The sequence below is a fragment of the Pleurodeles waltl genome, chromosome 1_1, assembly GCF_031143425.1.
Source record: "Pleurodeles waltl isolate 20211129_DDA chromosome 1_1, aPleWal1.hap1.20221129, whole genome shotgun sequence".
NCBI classification, from domain to species: domain Eukaryota; kingdom Metazoa; phylum Chordata; class Amphibia; order Caudata; family Salamandridae; genus Pleurodeles; species Pleurodeles waltl.
In genome coordinates this window covers 857,025,572-857,041,689 of record NC_090436.1, presented here as the reverse complement: position 1 = coordinate 857,041,689, position 16,118 = coordinate 857,025,572, and the positions used below count along the sequence as shown (strand labels likewise).

General features: G+C 41.6%; 1 protein-coding gene across 3 annotated transcripts in view; it reads right to left on the bottom strand.

Annotated features, from left to right (window-relative positions):
* Positions 1-16,118, bottom strand: part of PCSK5 (proprotein convertase subtilisin/kexin type 5) — a 1,225,695-nt gene that overhangs the window by 778,659 nt on the left and 430,918 nt on the right. For all 3 annotated transcript variants that reach the window (XM_069229369.1, XM_069229360.1, XM_069229377.1), the window contains exon 7: positions 4,982-5,154. In XM_069229369.1, the coding sequence (XP_069085470.1) occupies positions 4,982-5,154 (173 nt within the window). The remainder of the gene's footprint in view (positions 1-4,981; positions 5,155-16,118) is intronic.

Here is a 16,118-nt window from a genome sequence, read left to right as displayed (position 1 = left end):
AGATCTGTCCACATAAGAGAGCAAACTAGGTGTCTGATTCAATAATTCTACAGACAGAGAAAGTATCACAGAGACATAGAAACAATACACAACACTGCTGAAAAGGTTGCGATGCCTTCATTATAAAACATATCACAGTGAGGGACAGGGAAAATGCTGTTCTAGCTGGTTTGGCCAAATGTGGACACACAAATATCAAACATGGAAACAATATACACTCAGAAATAAAAAGACACCAAGCATTTGGAGACTATTATAGAACACTATGAAAAAGATGAGTTACCCAGGGTACAATATATTTGAGGTGTATCGTAGGATCCATTCTCATGGATTTGGCACTGAATTAATCTGAAGCATTAGGAAGTCCCTCAACAGTGCAGGGAATCAAAAAACACATATTGTAACTTGCTAAAGGGACACGTCATGGGGCTGATGGATTTCTGATGGAGCTCTTGCACAGATATATCGACCCCCCTAAACTTTTTGAAAAGTACATAGAGACAGTCAAAAATGGCATACTATCTGCTTCGACTAGAGAAGCTCTGAGTCTATCTGAAACCTGACTAAGATCTGCTTGCCTCCTATCAACTGTAATCGTTGCTGAACTGGCTGTAAAATAATCAGCACGAGTAAATAACAAACTCCACACAATAGTACATCCCAATTAAAATGGCTTTGTTCAAGGATGCAGTACATCACAGAAAACTAATCAGTAGACTTAGAAAATGTATTTAACATCAGCTGGAAGTATGGTGCTTGAACAATTAGATTTTGGTGAATACACAGGAGCATGAATATCCCTACTATATGCATCCCGCACCACCAGGGTGAGGACAAAGGTTTATATCAGAGTCCTGCCAAATATCAAGGAGTACAAGACAGGGATGTATCCTGCCACAACTGATATTTACCCAGCTTGCGGACACCATACAAATGTAGAATGAGGGCTTGGGCTTTAGTTTAAGTGAGTGGAGTCCCTCAATATCATTGTATGCCGGCTACATAATGCTATTCTTTCTAAAGTGAAAGTATTTGTGGACATCTCTGGGGTTATGTGTGAATTGGACTAAATCGTGTGTATACCCTGTCCAACCAGTAGCACCAAGAACAAATAATTAAATAATTAGAAAATAAATTATGAGTAATATTAGATGGGTTGGAGACATGTTTGCCTAATTGGGCATCTGCTTTTACCTCCCCTATCTAACACTAAAATCTATGTTGACACAGGTCGATAACAAACCCAGAGATAGACGTCTGATAGGACAAAGGCAGTGCCCTCTACCAGCTAGACAGAGGTGCCCTGTAATCCTATTCTTTCCTTACAAGTGTGCCCCAAGTGGAACATGTGGCTGAACATGCCAGTCAAGCAGGATTTGACACTGTGCTGTCAAAAGGAGGCCCACAGCCCCTACCATTTATTTTCTGTGACGTTAAGAAGAGTCACCTCTGCCCCTCCAGGTCAGGCTATTGTTTGCTCCTGGGGGACATTTCATACCCTTTTCACATCTATTAAAGGCTAACTGCTGTCTGAGAGAAGCTGGAGAGCCAATGCAAATTAGTTTCCAGGAACATCAAACAGGGAAAAAGTAACTTTCTAAATGTTAGTTCCCCTTAATATTTATAAAAAACCTACCTTTACCACTGACTTGGATTTTAATAACTGTTAAAATAGTTATTTAATTTATTTTTCTAGCTGTTCCATTGTCGAGATACAGTATTAAATCTTGCTCTCCAGTGTTTCTCTATGGATCCACTCATCTTCCTACAGTGAGAATTGTTTTTGGGTTCTAGTCACTGTAAGGACGTGTTACCATTACATTTCGACATGTCCTAATTTTAAATACCATACACCCTACCCTTGCGGGTAACAAGGCACACTGAGGGGTGACTTACTAATATTTAAAAGAGAGGTTTTTATCTGTCAAAGTGCATTTAGACAGGTTGCAGTGCATGTTTTGCAGTGTTACAATCAGGCTACAATGGTAGGCCTGAAGTCATGTTTGCACTGCCACCATAATAGATGGAACAATAGGTGCTGCAGTCCACTAGTGGCATTGAACTTCCAGGCCCTGGGTACACCTTGTACCCAGGGCCTGGAAGTTCAATGCCACTACTGGGCTGCGTAATTATAGGCAAGTTAAATGTACCAATTAGGAGTATGCCAAATCAGCTATTTTAAAAAACGTGACACAGTTACTTTACCACTGGTTAGCAGGGGTAAAATGCAAACAGATCTTAAGTCAGCAAAAATATAAGGTTAAGCAAAAGGCAGAAAATCTGGGATGACCAGGCAGAAAAAGCAGATTTACAGCATACAGGTAGGAAGAACTTAATACAACTTGAAATCTGACTATACTAGTTAAATCAAAAAAGGAAAGACGAAAATGGGAATAGGATGTTGATCTAGGGCTTATATTAGCTAAATGTAACATTGCCACGAATTAGAAATCTATAACAATGTCCATCTTAGAAAAATGGAAGAGTCAAGTTACAAAACAGGCTGGCATAGGGGGTTCTCTACTGCACACGGATCAACAAAGGGGCTCCCTAAAGGTAGATACACTCTTGGGGTGGGATGTTTGGTCCTATTATATCATGATGCTATAAGTGGAGAATAGTCACGCATAAGGAACCATCTTTTGCAGTCTACAAGACTAACACAGGGCTATAATTTATGTAGAACAACATATAAGAAGATCTGAGGACAACATTCCTAGTATTTCCTATGTTAGAAGTATCCAAAGAGGTAAGGTTTAAGTAAGCCCATAAGAATATACACTAGCATCCACCAAAACAAACAGGACTGCAATGCAAAGCCCTGACAATAGCACAAAAAAGACAAGCAATCGTTGACTGCAAAAGATAACGGTTTGGGTTTCTGTCCTTGATTTTTAAAGTTGGATGCAAATTAGAGTTACTGTGCACACATGACACGAAACGTGTATTAAAGATATACCAACTGTTTCGAAACCACAAGTCTAATATGCAACAAGTGATAATGTGAAAACACTGCCAAGTTGTAATGAGATGTAAGATAGTATTGCGTATAATTGAAACCAATAAAACTATCTTTAAAAAAGTGAATCATGGAGACAGCTATGTTGCTGGTCACGCAGTGCGGCACAGAATGTCCACCTAATCCTAAAGACCATCACACGGGATACACGATATCCAATTACAACATAATAAACCTCTTGGAGCAGCACCGATTATATTTCTTGGACACAAAATGCAGTAAAGAGCCACAGATTAGGGAGCCAAAGAAACTAGAGAGCGAAATCAAAAGAAGGAATTAACTCTTTCTGTGGCCATTACCTTACTTGAGAAGCCTCAACGTTTGGACAGCAGGACATCCAAAGTCTGTGCATCCGTTAATTAATCTCAGATAAACTACTTGCTCCTCCATTTCGTGAACCAGACATCAATGTTTGATCAATACTATATTAGAGCAGTTATATATGTGATAGATTAAAATGTTCTTAGTAGTCTTCTTTAGGCAACTATCAGTGCTTCCTTTAACAGAAGTACAAAATGTGAAATGCTACCAAAGAAATGACAAAAAAAAACGATGTTTTTGGATTACAGAATTTACATTGAACTCTTTCATTCCATGGCAGTGTCTCTTGGAAAAATTATTGTAACCAGAGACTGGAAAGGCTATTGAAAAGAATGGTGGAACAAGTCACCTAAAACGGTGGGTGGACCCAGACGTGCAATTACTGATTTTTATAATTGTGTGTTTGATAGTAATGGAGAAATCCGCTGCCAATTAAGTTAACTCAGACTAATGTGATATTACTGTTAACAAAAACCGTGTGAAAAACTAAAGTAAAATATGTGGGATAAACCCTGGAAAAGAGAGCCTCATGAATGATTTAAGTTCCTCTGTTTTATTTGATTGTTCAAAGTAACAGCACTGAAGACAACATGATTCTCTGTGAATATTCACACTTCCCTGAACTGTTTATAATGATTGTTGCTGTAATGCAGAGTATGCTCTGGAAAAGCAACTTACCTACATCCCTCAAGCAATGTTCCTGTAAGGCGCGAGTGCGCGCGCACCTTTCCTTCCCCCATCGTGCAGGCCCCTTCGGCAAGCGCGCACGTTAATAAATAAGCCTTTTAGAGCGATATACGTGCTCCCCTAAGGCAGATAATGCTCATATTTGAATCTGGACTGAAGTGAATGAAAACAGCGTTTAAATGCCGCGGGGAGTGTTTTAAACATCATTTGGCGTACTTTAGCATACAAGCAAGCAAGTGATATTTATGTTGAAAATTAATGGTTAATGAGCTAGGAAATGCTTTAGAACAGTAGGAAATGTGCTGTTATCAACTTTTCCATCATTGTCATACTTCATAGTTGTTTATATGCATTATCACTTTCTCAGCTCAAATAAGCCTTTTAGAGCAATAGTCGTGCTCTCCTATTGCAGTAAATGCTCATATTTGATTCTGGATTGAAGTCAATGAAAACAGCATTTAAAGGCCGCGGGCAATGTTCCTCTGTTTTCTCTAACTGGGGTGTAGGTGGCACTTAACAGGTCATGTCCTTGGGGTGTGCAACCAGGTCACAAAACTGCCTTGATGCCCTATTGCATGGAGCAATGATATCCCTTTTTTGCTTTAGTGGTATGGAGAGGCTAATGCCAAAGATCTTGGCTAGTTATGCGCTGCGCGCACATGAATGGTCAATTTCTTGGCGCACGTATCCTTGGCTGCAGCTCACAGAGACCGCACACTGCCGCACACAGTGGAAAGAAATTAGAGGGAACATTGCCCTCAAGTGTCAAATGCAATATTGACCTTAAAAGTGGCAATTTGATCTTTTGAAGCTCGGTCTCTCCTCAATAGACACAATAATTAGCTATTGGTATACGAGTACAAGATAAATATTTTATGGGCGAACAGGATTCGAACGAATTATACACTTCAATATCTGAAAAAAGTCAACAATTGGTTGTCACAATCAACGTACCATACGGATTCCATTTTCAAAGGCCTGGCGAGCTAGGGATGCAGGCCCGTCCACAGTTTTACCATCATCGTCTGGGCCCCAGCTGGCACTGTAGATGTGTATGTGCTGTGGATTCAAGCTGAGAGACTTTGCTTCCACCATGTCTGTGACGTCACCATCCAGCATGCGCACCCCTTCATCAATAAAAAAAAAACACAGACAAGAGGGCTTACATAAGAACAGAGCTTCTAACAATCACAGAAAAAAACAATGACGCTGTTTAAGCCAATAGCTTTGGCTTTTGCACAGTCCAACAATTTTCTGTGCTTATTCCTAGACAAGCATGCAAAGAGATGGGGAATAAATGGACTACTGCATAAGCAAACAATAACACACTGCTGTAGTAAACCTACGCAGGAGGACTGTTGCATTGCTGAAAAACACTGAACTAAAATGTACCCAGTAAAGGAGAAAAGGTAAGAACATTTACAAAAAGAGACACATAGCAGAGGAGAAACTTAAAAGACTTGCACTCATCACATTTGGTGTTTAGAAATGGACTAAAAGGAGGAGACCCCCAAAACTGTCAATTGATAAGCAGCCAGTCAGGCTGTGCAAGGAGGGGAAGCTGTGCAAGGTTTCTGTCCATCACCAGAACCAGGGGCCTAGGACTGCTAGTGTCGCAGATAGGTGAGAGGACATAACCCAGGGAATCCAAGACCACCTGACCTGTAGCACCAGCACCTGCCTGCTTGCTGAGACAAGTGTGCCTTGTGAGGAAGAAGAGAGTGTTGGAGGGAGTGAGGTCCAATGGGAAATCCTGGTGAGTGGATTTCCTTAGCGAGGTGTGAGGAGATGGCTGCTGCACTGACCGGGTGGGGGGGGTGTCACAGTGAAGAATACCATGGGGTCGATTGAGATGGGGCACATGTTTAGTGGAGGGACAGTAACTTGTATGTCGGAGGGCCACTGGAACCAAGCAAGAATAATGGGCTGGATGGGATCGTCATCGGAGATGACAGGTCATCGTGGTAGCTCTAGCAGACCTGAGTCGTGACTTCCGGTGGGAGGAACCAAAGAACTTACTCAACTTAGAAAAGTTGCAAGAATCCCTCCACTTTGTCCTTAAATCTTGGCACCCTGTATTCCTCACACTAGCTAGCCATAGCACACTTAAACCTTCTGTCCTTTTTTCACAAATCTATTGTTTTGTTATTATCTTTAAATGCACTAAGCTGGCTGTTCACTTTGTTCAAATCACTTTATATAGCAGATAATACGTAGCAATCCGCTACACACCCCCACACATATCTTGAATGGCTTGCTAGCGCATGCCTTCCATTTAATACAATCAATATTTCGACTACAAGTGTATTACTTTTCAGCAAGGACCCGGGATTTATCAACTAGGTGTGTCCGCAAGTCAATGGAAACTTGCTAATAAGTGCTGGACTCTGATTCAGCCTGTCTGATTTTGTGGTTACTTTACTGAATGCACGCCAACTAAGTTTCAAAAGTAACTTTTTGACCAAATCAATTTCCTTCTCCTTACCTATACACATACACTCATGAAGCAGTCAACTGTTCCCCACAGTCCCACTAAAAAGAATCACAGGGACACTTCGAAGCTTTTCAGACTTTCACTGTTTAACATAGTCTTGCATTAGTTCCTATTAACCTTTCTTGCACCACCTGGCTCAAATGACTAATTGAAAACAATGGCACCTATTTCTTTTCAGGATTTTTTTAAATTTAATGTTTATAACTGTTATCGTTAGTATAGCTTTCTCCACCTCTGCAATACCATAGCACTATCTCCTGCGCTAAGGCCCTAAGTAGACAAATCGACAAAAAAGGAGGCCATTGGCTTTGGAGCCTTCCTGCCAAAGGTGTTGTGAAAGGTCACGTCCAGCACCAACAAACCTCTCTAGATCCTATCTCATACAAGGCAAATGTTGTACCGATATACATAATGGGCATTTGTATTTATAAAACCCTGTGAATATTTCCAAAACTTCCTTTATTCCCTTAGCCAGCAATTGTCTGGGAATGGTAATCAGTCTTTTCGGCACGTCAGAGAGGCCCTTAACATATTCAAAATGAGTGCAGATTCCTTAGAATACAATCTCAAGGCAAATGTGATCTGCCTGCGTGTCTGCAATACCTTAAACATATTCATAACGGGAAACATCCTGAACAACTAGGTCTAAACCACTACTAATTGCCTGAACAACTAATTTTAAGGTAAGGTTTTTATGGTTTCTTAGTTGTTTAGAATATATATATATATATATATATATATATATAATCATTTGTTCAGGCAATTGTTATTCAGGCACAATAGTTGTTTAGACAGTAGTTGTTCAATACTTAGTTGTAGAGACTTGTTAGTTGTTTAGCAGTAGTGGTTTAGGCTATAGTTGTTTAGGACCTAGTTGTTCTGTCACATATTCATTTATAACCACCGAAAGAGAGACACAATCTAAAAGATGACATCAAATTTGTGAAGAGAAGTCAGCGACTCAGTCAGGAAAAATCAGGCAGTCTTGCTATATCTTTTAAGAGGAAACATGGATTGGCTTATTTCGTTACTGTCAGTGCTTGAAACGGACAAATAGAGGTGCAGGTACTCTGTGCCAGGGAACCTGCTTATTTCTGAGAAGTGCCGGTACTCTCCAATTAAAAGTATTACATTTTGCTTGAGAAGTGCACGTACTCTCCCTCTCAAAATAAAAAGGTGCCGTTACTGCACAACACTGTGACAACATACATCAGATGCAAAAACATAACTGTTTATTATTAGGGAATATGAAGTTGACGAGCACGTGGATTGAGTGGTGGATTACTGATCCCCAAATTGTGTCAGGCTCTAGAATGGGAACTGTGCATTTCACCCACGTGCTGCTGTGGCTACGGAACATATATGTGCACATGTGCGATAGAAAGCAGCTGGTAGAACTACTGGACCGTTACTGGATACTGCCTCTCCCATGGCGAAAAGACTAAACGAATATTTACAAAGGAACAGTAAACTTTGTACTCGGAAACTTGAACGTAAATGTAGGAAAGATTATACTACAGAGGCTAAAACAAATATGTTGCGCAAGAACAATAACTTGTAAGTGCCTGGTTAGAGAAACTAAGAATATTTTTTAAGACGGGTTTGGAAACTCTGACTTCCTAAAAGGAACTGAATTACGCATCCCTAGTGGCTGTTACTTGATTTTACTCCTTTTAAAGAGTTATTCATTCAGCTTTGTTTCTTCCTCGAAAGTAAGATTTATACAATTTGAGACGAAATAGAAAGGGAAAAAAATCGACAAACATGAGTCCAACTTTAACAAAGAAGGTATAACAGATAAGAGTTCTCTAAAGGTCAGCTAAAACTAGAAATGTTCAAGAAGATTTCTGTCCGAAGACTTCGTCCTTCTTTCAAAAATAAACTTGGCTCTCCAGCCCTCCTGATGACCTGGCCCCTGCTAGAAACTAAAATCTTTGACTCTATTGTGCAGACAACCTTTTCAGATATATCGCATAGTTCTTTAACAGCAGTCAAAGACCCTGCTCCCTGGAAACATGCCGTATCATAGACATTAATAAAGAAGCATGGGCAAAGACATTAGGTCTGGCCTTGGCAAGACTGCAATGTTTGTATCTATTCATTTGTAAACATTATTCATTATGAGTGTAAAGCAATAACCAGAATAAAACAATAAACATATGGCCTCACAAATCACACTTAGCCACAGCATTTCTTAGTACTGAGAGGAAGTACTTTGTGTGGATATAGTGTTTGTCAAAGAGCAGAAGGCTGTCACTTACAATGGCTGAAGTAGGTTGACGTTTTGTCCATGCTAGATGCCGTAATGGGTGCGAGAAATATGTAAATGACAACACCAGATCCATGCTTGAAGAGGGCGGCTGAAAGCTCCTATAAGTATATTATTATATATGTAATTTAGTAAAACTGAAAGTCTTGGCTTACTCCATAACCAAATAAAAACACTACAAATCCATCTGAACTGACTACCTATAAGTCAATTTCTTTGCTTTGGTTTTTAAGTAAATTATTAGAACAAGGTTTATACAGCCAATTACACAATTATGTTAAAACAATCCGATCCTGGATTTTTATTAAGCAGACTTTGACTAGGCTGAAGCACAGCGTCACAGCTGTCAGCGTTAGATGATCTAAAAAGAACAGTCATCAGAGGTGGGGCTGGAGCTTAGGTTTTGCTGGACATATCTACAGCTTGTAGCATAGTGATGGACATACTTCAAGACAGAGGTCACATGAACCACTTTGAGACGGGTTTTCGTCCTTTCTTAAAGAAAGACACCAATCAGTGTATCTTCCTATATTCTTTCATGACAGTTAGTTTCTCCTATTGTGAGCTAGCCCAGGGAACTATTTCATCACCATTGTTATTCAAGATCCATGAGGCATCTACATTGGCATTGGACGACACATATTGGATGCATCTTTCTCTATGTATGCTGGCGATACTTAGTTTGTCAGTTTAGCTAATAAAAACTGAGCCAATAGGGGCAGGAGAGCCAACTGCAGGTATATTGTAATACTGGACCAGGACAAAGTCACAACCTCAAGCTGACCACGATGGGACACAGGCTGGATACAGGACCAAGCTCATCCCACTGAACGTTCCAGTGACGCCTTAGATGACGACCTACGTGGTGAAGCTCTGCAGTGATCTAGGCTGCTCTACGTCATGCTGCATTTGATCCAGTGACACCTTAGGTGAGGAACTGCACGGTTCTGCGTCCCTATGCGTCTGGTCCAGTGAAACCTTCAGCTATGCAGGGAGAGGTACACTGTGACTCCAGGCAAGGGTCCAATCCTGGACTTTGAGGACCACACATAAGGGGTCAAGACTCACTCTCACAGAGGTCAGCAGAGGGGACCAGGTCAGGTCAGTTTGGTCTGGTCAGCTGAGAAAAAGTAAAGGCTTCCAAGAAGCTTGTTGTGTCCCTACAGTTCAAACAGAAGGTCAGCCAATTAACCCTTGGAGTCACCTCTGGGATCCTAGGTTCAAGGAAAGCTGGTTCAGCCTTCCTTCCGGATCTTCAGACAGCAGGGCAGTCCCTCTTCTGATATTCACAGATACAGGTGTGTTCTGATTTCAGGCAACGCAAGTGCAACAAAAGGCATAAGCAGGCCTGGCGTTAGGTTCCATTTTGCATGCTGGAGCAGGTTCCATTGAAATGCAATCAGGGTAGGGCAGGGCTCTGCCACCGCCATCTCGTCAGGAAGACCGACTCTCCTCTACATCCAAGTCTTAGTCCACTGTCTGGCTCCAATACACACTTCTCAGTGAGGGAGCCATCAACAGTCCAAGGACAGCTAGCCTCTCTCAGAACGGCCCTAGAATCTTTAGGCAGGGAAATGCCAACGTTTTAAACGTGGCATCACCAGAATACCAATTTAAAATCTGACTTTATCATTAAAGATGATTTTATATTACAATTAGAATGAGTGGAAGAAGTATTTTCCTTGCTGTTCACAAACGTGAATTTAGCACTTAAATGTAGTAAGGAAATCACAGAATGGACAACAAAAAACGGATTCAGCAACAGAAGGCAAACATCTGGGGTGATCATGCAGAAAGGGCACTTTTCCAACATTATGTATGAAATCAATTTATTTTCCATTTTTAATTCAGCCTTTCACTAAAAAGCCTGTAAGTGGAAAGAATAGGAAAATGCATAGCTTCAAGATACAGGATAAGGGACATGGGATTGCAGCTGGTAAGTCTCTCAAACAAGCTGTATTTAGGTAAACATCTATCTGTACGGGGACTGGCAAACAATACAGTAGTAGATACGTCTACACAGAAACCATTAACCTAATTCATTGTAGCTCAGCATGGCCAGTTTGCTATTAACTCAGGCCTGCACAAAGGTGTAAATAGTTCAGAAGATCATTATGTGACCAGCTAGGGGTTATAGTAAGATGTGGAAATAGATATTGTTCTTTTTAACATTATAAAAGATAACTAAGCACTAAAAATGTGAAATAATATATGAGGGGTTGTGAGGTCCTTTCAAATCAAACTTATAAGTAGAACATGATCTAGAGGCAAATTCTATCTGTTTATAAATCAAAAAAATATTATTAGGAATCTCAAGTTATGAGGTTGTGAATTATGGGCAACCTGTAAACAAGTAGATACGTTTAAAAGAGTTAACATCATAATGGAATAGTTGAATAAGTAGCCATTTTAACTTTGCCAGCTGAGATTACTTGTACTTTTGGGGCACTGCATTGATTTTAGCCTACTGTAACTAGACTGTTCAAGGTTTTCTATTTCAGACATATCTTGCATGACGTTGGCAGATTTCAGGAGTAGATGACTCACGAATGTAATGCCTTCCATGGTATGTGTGTTAAAATTAAAATAAAATAAAAAAATGATGGGAGGGTTTGGGTACATTGGTGATCATGCAGTGGAGCAATCATTTAGTTGAGCAGATAGAAAGTGCTAATTAACTGAGATGGTGATTAGTGTTGCTAAGCATTTTAAAAGTAGCTGCAAAATTATTTGACGTCCGATTAAATTCATTAATGCACAAATGTTTTAACCTTATTTAGGGCAGTAATCGTGTGTGTCGGACTTAATCTCTGTTAGATCATCCTTACAGACTAAGGGTCCACTTGGTACATTGTTTAACTTGTCCTAAATGAAACGAAGTAAGGGCACGTAGTCATATTTCAGCACCTACACATCTGGTCTAAATATGAGGTATAGCTATGCTTTGAACCACACTCTTACATGTTAAGTGCAACGCAATTTCTCAGAATTGTTTTATTTCTAACTCCAAGGGACTGCCATTTGGATTGAAATATGCAAGCTCCCTACATTACATAGTGCTCTGAAAAATAACGTTTTAAGTATTTATTTTTACATAATATGTTCTGCAGTAGATCACTGTGTTGCAAGTTCGCATTTGTCCTCACAAGCGAAAGTTAAATTTATCATTTTGTATAACTTGAAAAAAATAGATTCCTTTCTATAAAACAAACATTGTGATATTGAATGCATGATGTTGATCACTGTAAAATTTGAAGATCTATACCTAGTTCTTTGGTCTTTCACCTTCGAGCCACAGTTAACTATAAATTAACATTTCTCTGGTAATAAAAGGGCATTTAATTAAAGAAACAAGATGGTCTGTGTATACCATTTTATTCTTGATTAGCACGATAGAAACCTCCGACGTTTACATTCTTGTCCAAATGATGATCCATTACCAAACTGAGTTAAAAAACCTATATCATTGCAGAGACACTACCAACATCTACGTCCTGTTGCCAGATGACATGGGTGTGTTTGGTCATATGATACAAAGGCAATCAGAGGACTGGAATCAATGGTGCAACAAATGCAGTAATATGAAAATCCAGAGTTTTGAGAAGGTCCACCAACCTCAATTACTACAGTTCTAGGGACAACATTACTCATTTTATTGATTTATATATTCATCTATCCAAGCTCTAAAAAGAAAAACTAGTTTTACATATAGCGCAAGTGGCAGATGTCCGGTTCCTAGAAGTACTGTATACGCTTCCATGTAAAAGACATTATGAGATACTGTTGGAAAATGGGTTATTGATAGGGCAGGTAGGTACCTACACCTAGCAACAAGCCACAAACCTCCACAAAAGTACAGTTAGGTCTCAGTAAATTAATCCCAGCTCTACCCTTGGTAGCTTGGCATCGAGCGTCAAGGCTTAACTTAGGAGACAAAGTGTAAAGCATTCAAATATCACAAAACAGTAATTAAATAAAACACAGGAAACAGTTTAAAAATCCAAAACCAATTTATAAAAATAGCTTATATTTTTATCTTTAAAATGACACAAAAACGATTAAAATCGGTTCAGGGGAACCGGAGATATGAATTTTTAAAGTATTATTATTTTCTAGCGCATAGAAACAAAAAGCGCCAATCGGGTCATCTGGTTGCACCCGGACCGGGACAAAGTCAAACTTTCAGGCCGACCGCGATGGAGCCCTGCTCGGCTACAGGTCGCGGGAGGCCTCGGTTAAAAAGTTACCTTCTGACTTAGTCTTTATTTTGAAGTTTTTCTTCACCGGGACGAACCTGCCAGTTGGATCCGACCTCCTGGAGCCCTTGTCCGGATACGCGAAGTCGGTTTCCTCGGTGGTGATTTCTACCTTCGGACTTAGTCGTTTTTTCGAGATGAAAATCCTTCGACCGGGGTAAACCTGGATCTTGATCCGACGTCCGTGGAGCCCTTCTCGGATACGATGGCTGGAAGGTCCCGGTCAACTTTTTACGTTCGGACTTAGTCTCTTTTTCGGATGTTTTTCTTGACCGGGACGAACCACGAAGTCAGGCCGGGTCGCGGTTGAGGCAAGCCGGCTAGAATTTCCGCGTCGAGTCGGTCACTTTATGGAGCTTTTTTCTAAAATTTCTCCAATCTTTTCCAAACTTCTGGGGCTTCACCCAGATGTTCTTTTAAGGTTCTTTTGGGGTCCACAGCTCACCCCAAGGGTCCAGAAGTTCTGTGATGGTCCTTGGGAAGTGCGGACTTCAACTCCCAGAGTGCACCTGGCGCAAACTCCTTTTTGGCCACTGGGCAGTGGTCAGCTGGTCACTTTTTCAGGAGTTGGTGCAGGGGACTCTGGTTAGCAATTTTTCACCTGTAGCAAACAGGGAGTCCCTCCTTGAACCAGTGGAAGCCAGGCAAAGTCCTTCTTGTGGTGAAGCCCAAGTGTGCAGCTGGTGCAGTCTTTCTGAGTGCAGGGTCCAGGTGCAGGCCAGGGGTCCAGCAGGGCAGTCCTTCTTCTTCTTGTAGTTCTTTCTTCTTGAAATTTGGTGGGGATCTGAGGCGTGGGTGCAGGTCTGCCAGTTTTATCCTTGCTCCTGGGTGAAAAGCAGGGGGGCCCTGGTCCTCCAATCAGGGACAGGGTCGTCCCCCTGTGATGACCACTTCCTGGGAAGTGTGGCAAAAATCCATCCCAGAAGGCAATAGTCTCTAAAAATCCAAAATGGATGAATCTGATTTTTAGAAGAGAGATCTGGCTGAGCCCACCCACTGGTGTGGCTAAAAATCATAAACACACCCCTCTCCTGCCCTCTCCTAATCTAATCAAGGGGGCACCTAGCTGTCTGGGGTTGCAGGATGTGGGGGTGTTGCTGGGTGCTCCAGATGTCCTTCTCTGCCTTTGAAGACCAGTTTGGCAGCCCTCCCCCTTCCTGCTTCCCCATCTGCTGAGGGGAGATTCTCTCCCCCAAGCACATTCCTTTGTGTAAAGCCAGGCCACTTCACACCTCATAAAAGTGGCCTGGCAGAAGCTGCTGCAGGCTGGCCAATCAGAGCACAGCAGCAAAAACAATGCAGAGCTGAAATTGGCAACTTTTTAGGTAAAGTCTAAACTTTTTACCTGCACTAGTTATATTAAATCCAACAACTGGAAGTTGTGGGATTTATTATAACAATCAATTTGATACCAAATTCTTGGTATGTAACATTTAAGGAGACTTTAAAATTTAAAATAAAGTCTGCCCATTCTAGCCTATGAAGGCCATTTACTTCAATGAGGGAAAAACGAATTTGGCTGTTTTTACCTCACCAGGGCTTATAAATCTATTTTTATAAAGTCCCTGCTTATAGTTACATGGCACCCAGCCCTAGGGGCACATAGGGCACACCTTAGGGGTGACTTATATGTAAAAATAAGGTAGTTTATAACTTTGGAAGTAACTTTAATTCCAAAGTCGAATTTGCATATAACTTTAATTTAAAAGCAGCCAGCAAGGCAGGCTTGCTTTTAAAATGACACTGGGCACCTCAGCAATGCACCTAGGTGTGCACCACCTATGCTGTGGTCCCTAAACCTACATGCCCTACCATATACTAGGGACTTATAGGTAGGTTAACTTAGTCAATTATAATTAGCCTAATTTGCATATCCATTTTACACAGAGCACTGGCCCTGGGACTGGTAAGCAGTACCCAGGGCACAGCCAAGAGTCAGTAACCACCAGTACCTATCCAGAAAGAGTGGGGGTGATCAGGCAAAAAAAAAGGACTTTCCTACACTGCCCCCCCCCAGATGAAAGGTGATGGGTACTAACCTACACCCTGGTAGTCCTCATCAGCTAAGTGGAAAAACCTGGAAAGGCCATCTGCATTGGCATGAGCAGTCCCAGGTCTGTGCTCCACTGTGAAGTCCATCCCCTGTAGGGAAATGGACCACCTTAACAGTTTTGGGTTCTCCCCCCTCATCTGCATCAACCATCTGAGAGGTCTGTGGTCAGTTTGTACACGGAAGTGAGTGCCAAACAAGTAAGGCCTCAACTTCTTCAGGGACCAAACCACAGCAAAGGCCTCCCTCTCAATGGCACTCCATTTCTTCTCTCTGGGGAGTAGTCGCCTGCTGATGAAGGCAACTGGGTGATCATGGCCCTCTTCATTAACTTGTGCTAACACTGCCCCAATCCCTTCCTCTGAAGCATCTGTTTGCACTACAAACTCCTTGCTATAGTCAGGGGCCAGTAACACTGGTGCTGAACACATAGCCTGTTTTAGGGTGTCAAAAGCTTTTTGACACTCTGGGGTCCAAATGACCTTCTTGGGTTGTTTCTTGGAGGTAAGCTCAGTCAGAGGGGCCACTATGGTCCCAAAATTCTGAACAAACCTCCTGTAATACCCAGTCAGGCCAAGAAAGGCCCTGACCTGAGTCTGGGTTTTTGGAGCCTCCCAATCCAGGATAGTCTGGATCTTGGGCTGGAGAGGTTGTACATGGCCTCCACCAACAAGGTGGCCCAGGTACACAACAGAACTTTGCCCTATCTGGCACTTGCTTGCCTTGATAGTCAGGCCTGCTTGAAGCAGGGCCTGAAGCACTTCCTTCAGGTGGACCAGGTGGTCCCTCCAGGTGGAACTAAATACAGCTATATCATCTAGATAAGCTGCACTAAAAGATTCCAACCCAGATAGGACTCTATTCACCAACCGTTGGAAGGTGGCAGGAGCATTTTTCATCCCAAAGGGCATCACCTTGAACTGAAAGTGGCCCTCTGGTGTGGAAAATGCTGACCTCTCCTTGGCTCTTGGACTTAAGGCAATCTGCCAATATCCTGAGGTCAGATCAAATGTGCTCAGGAA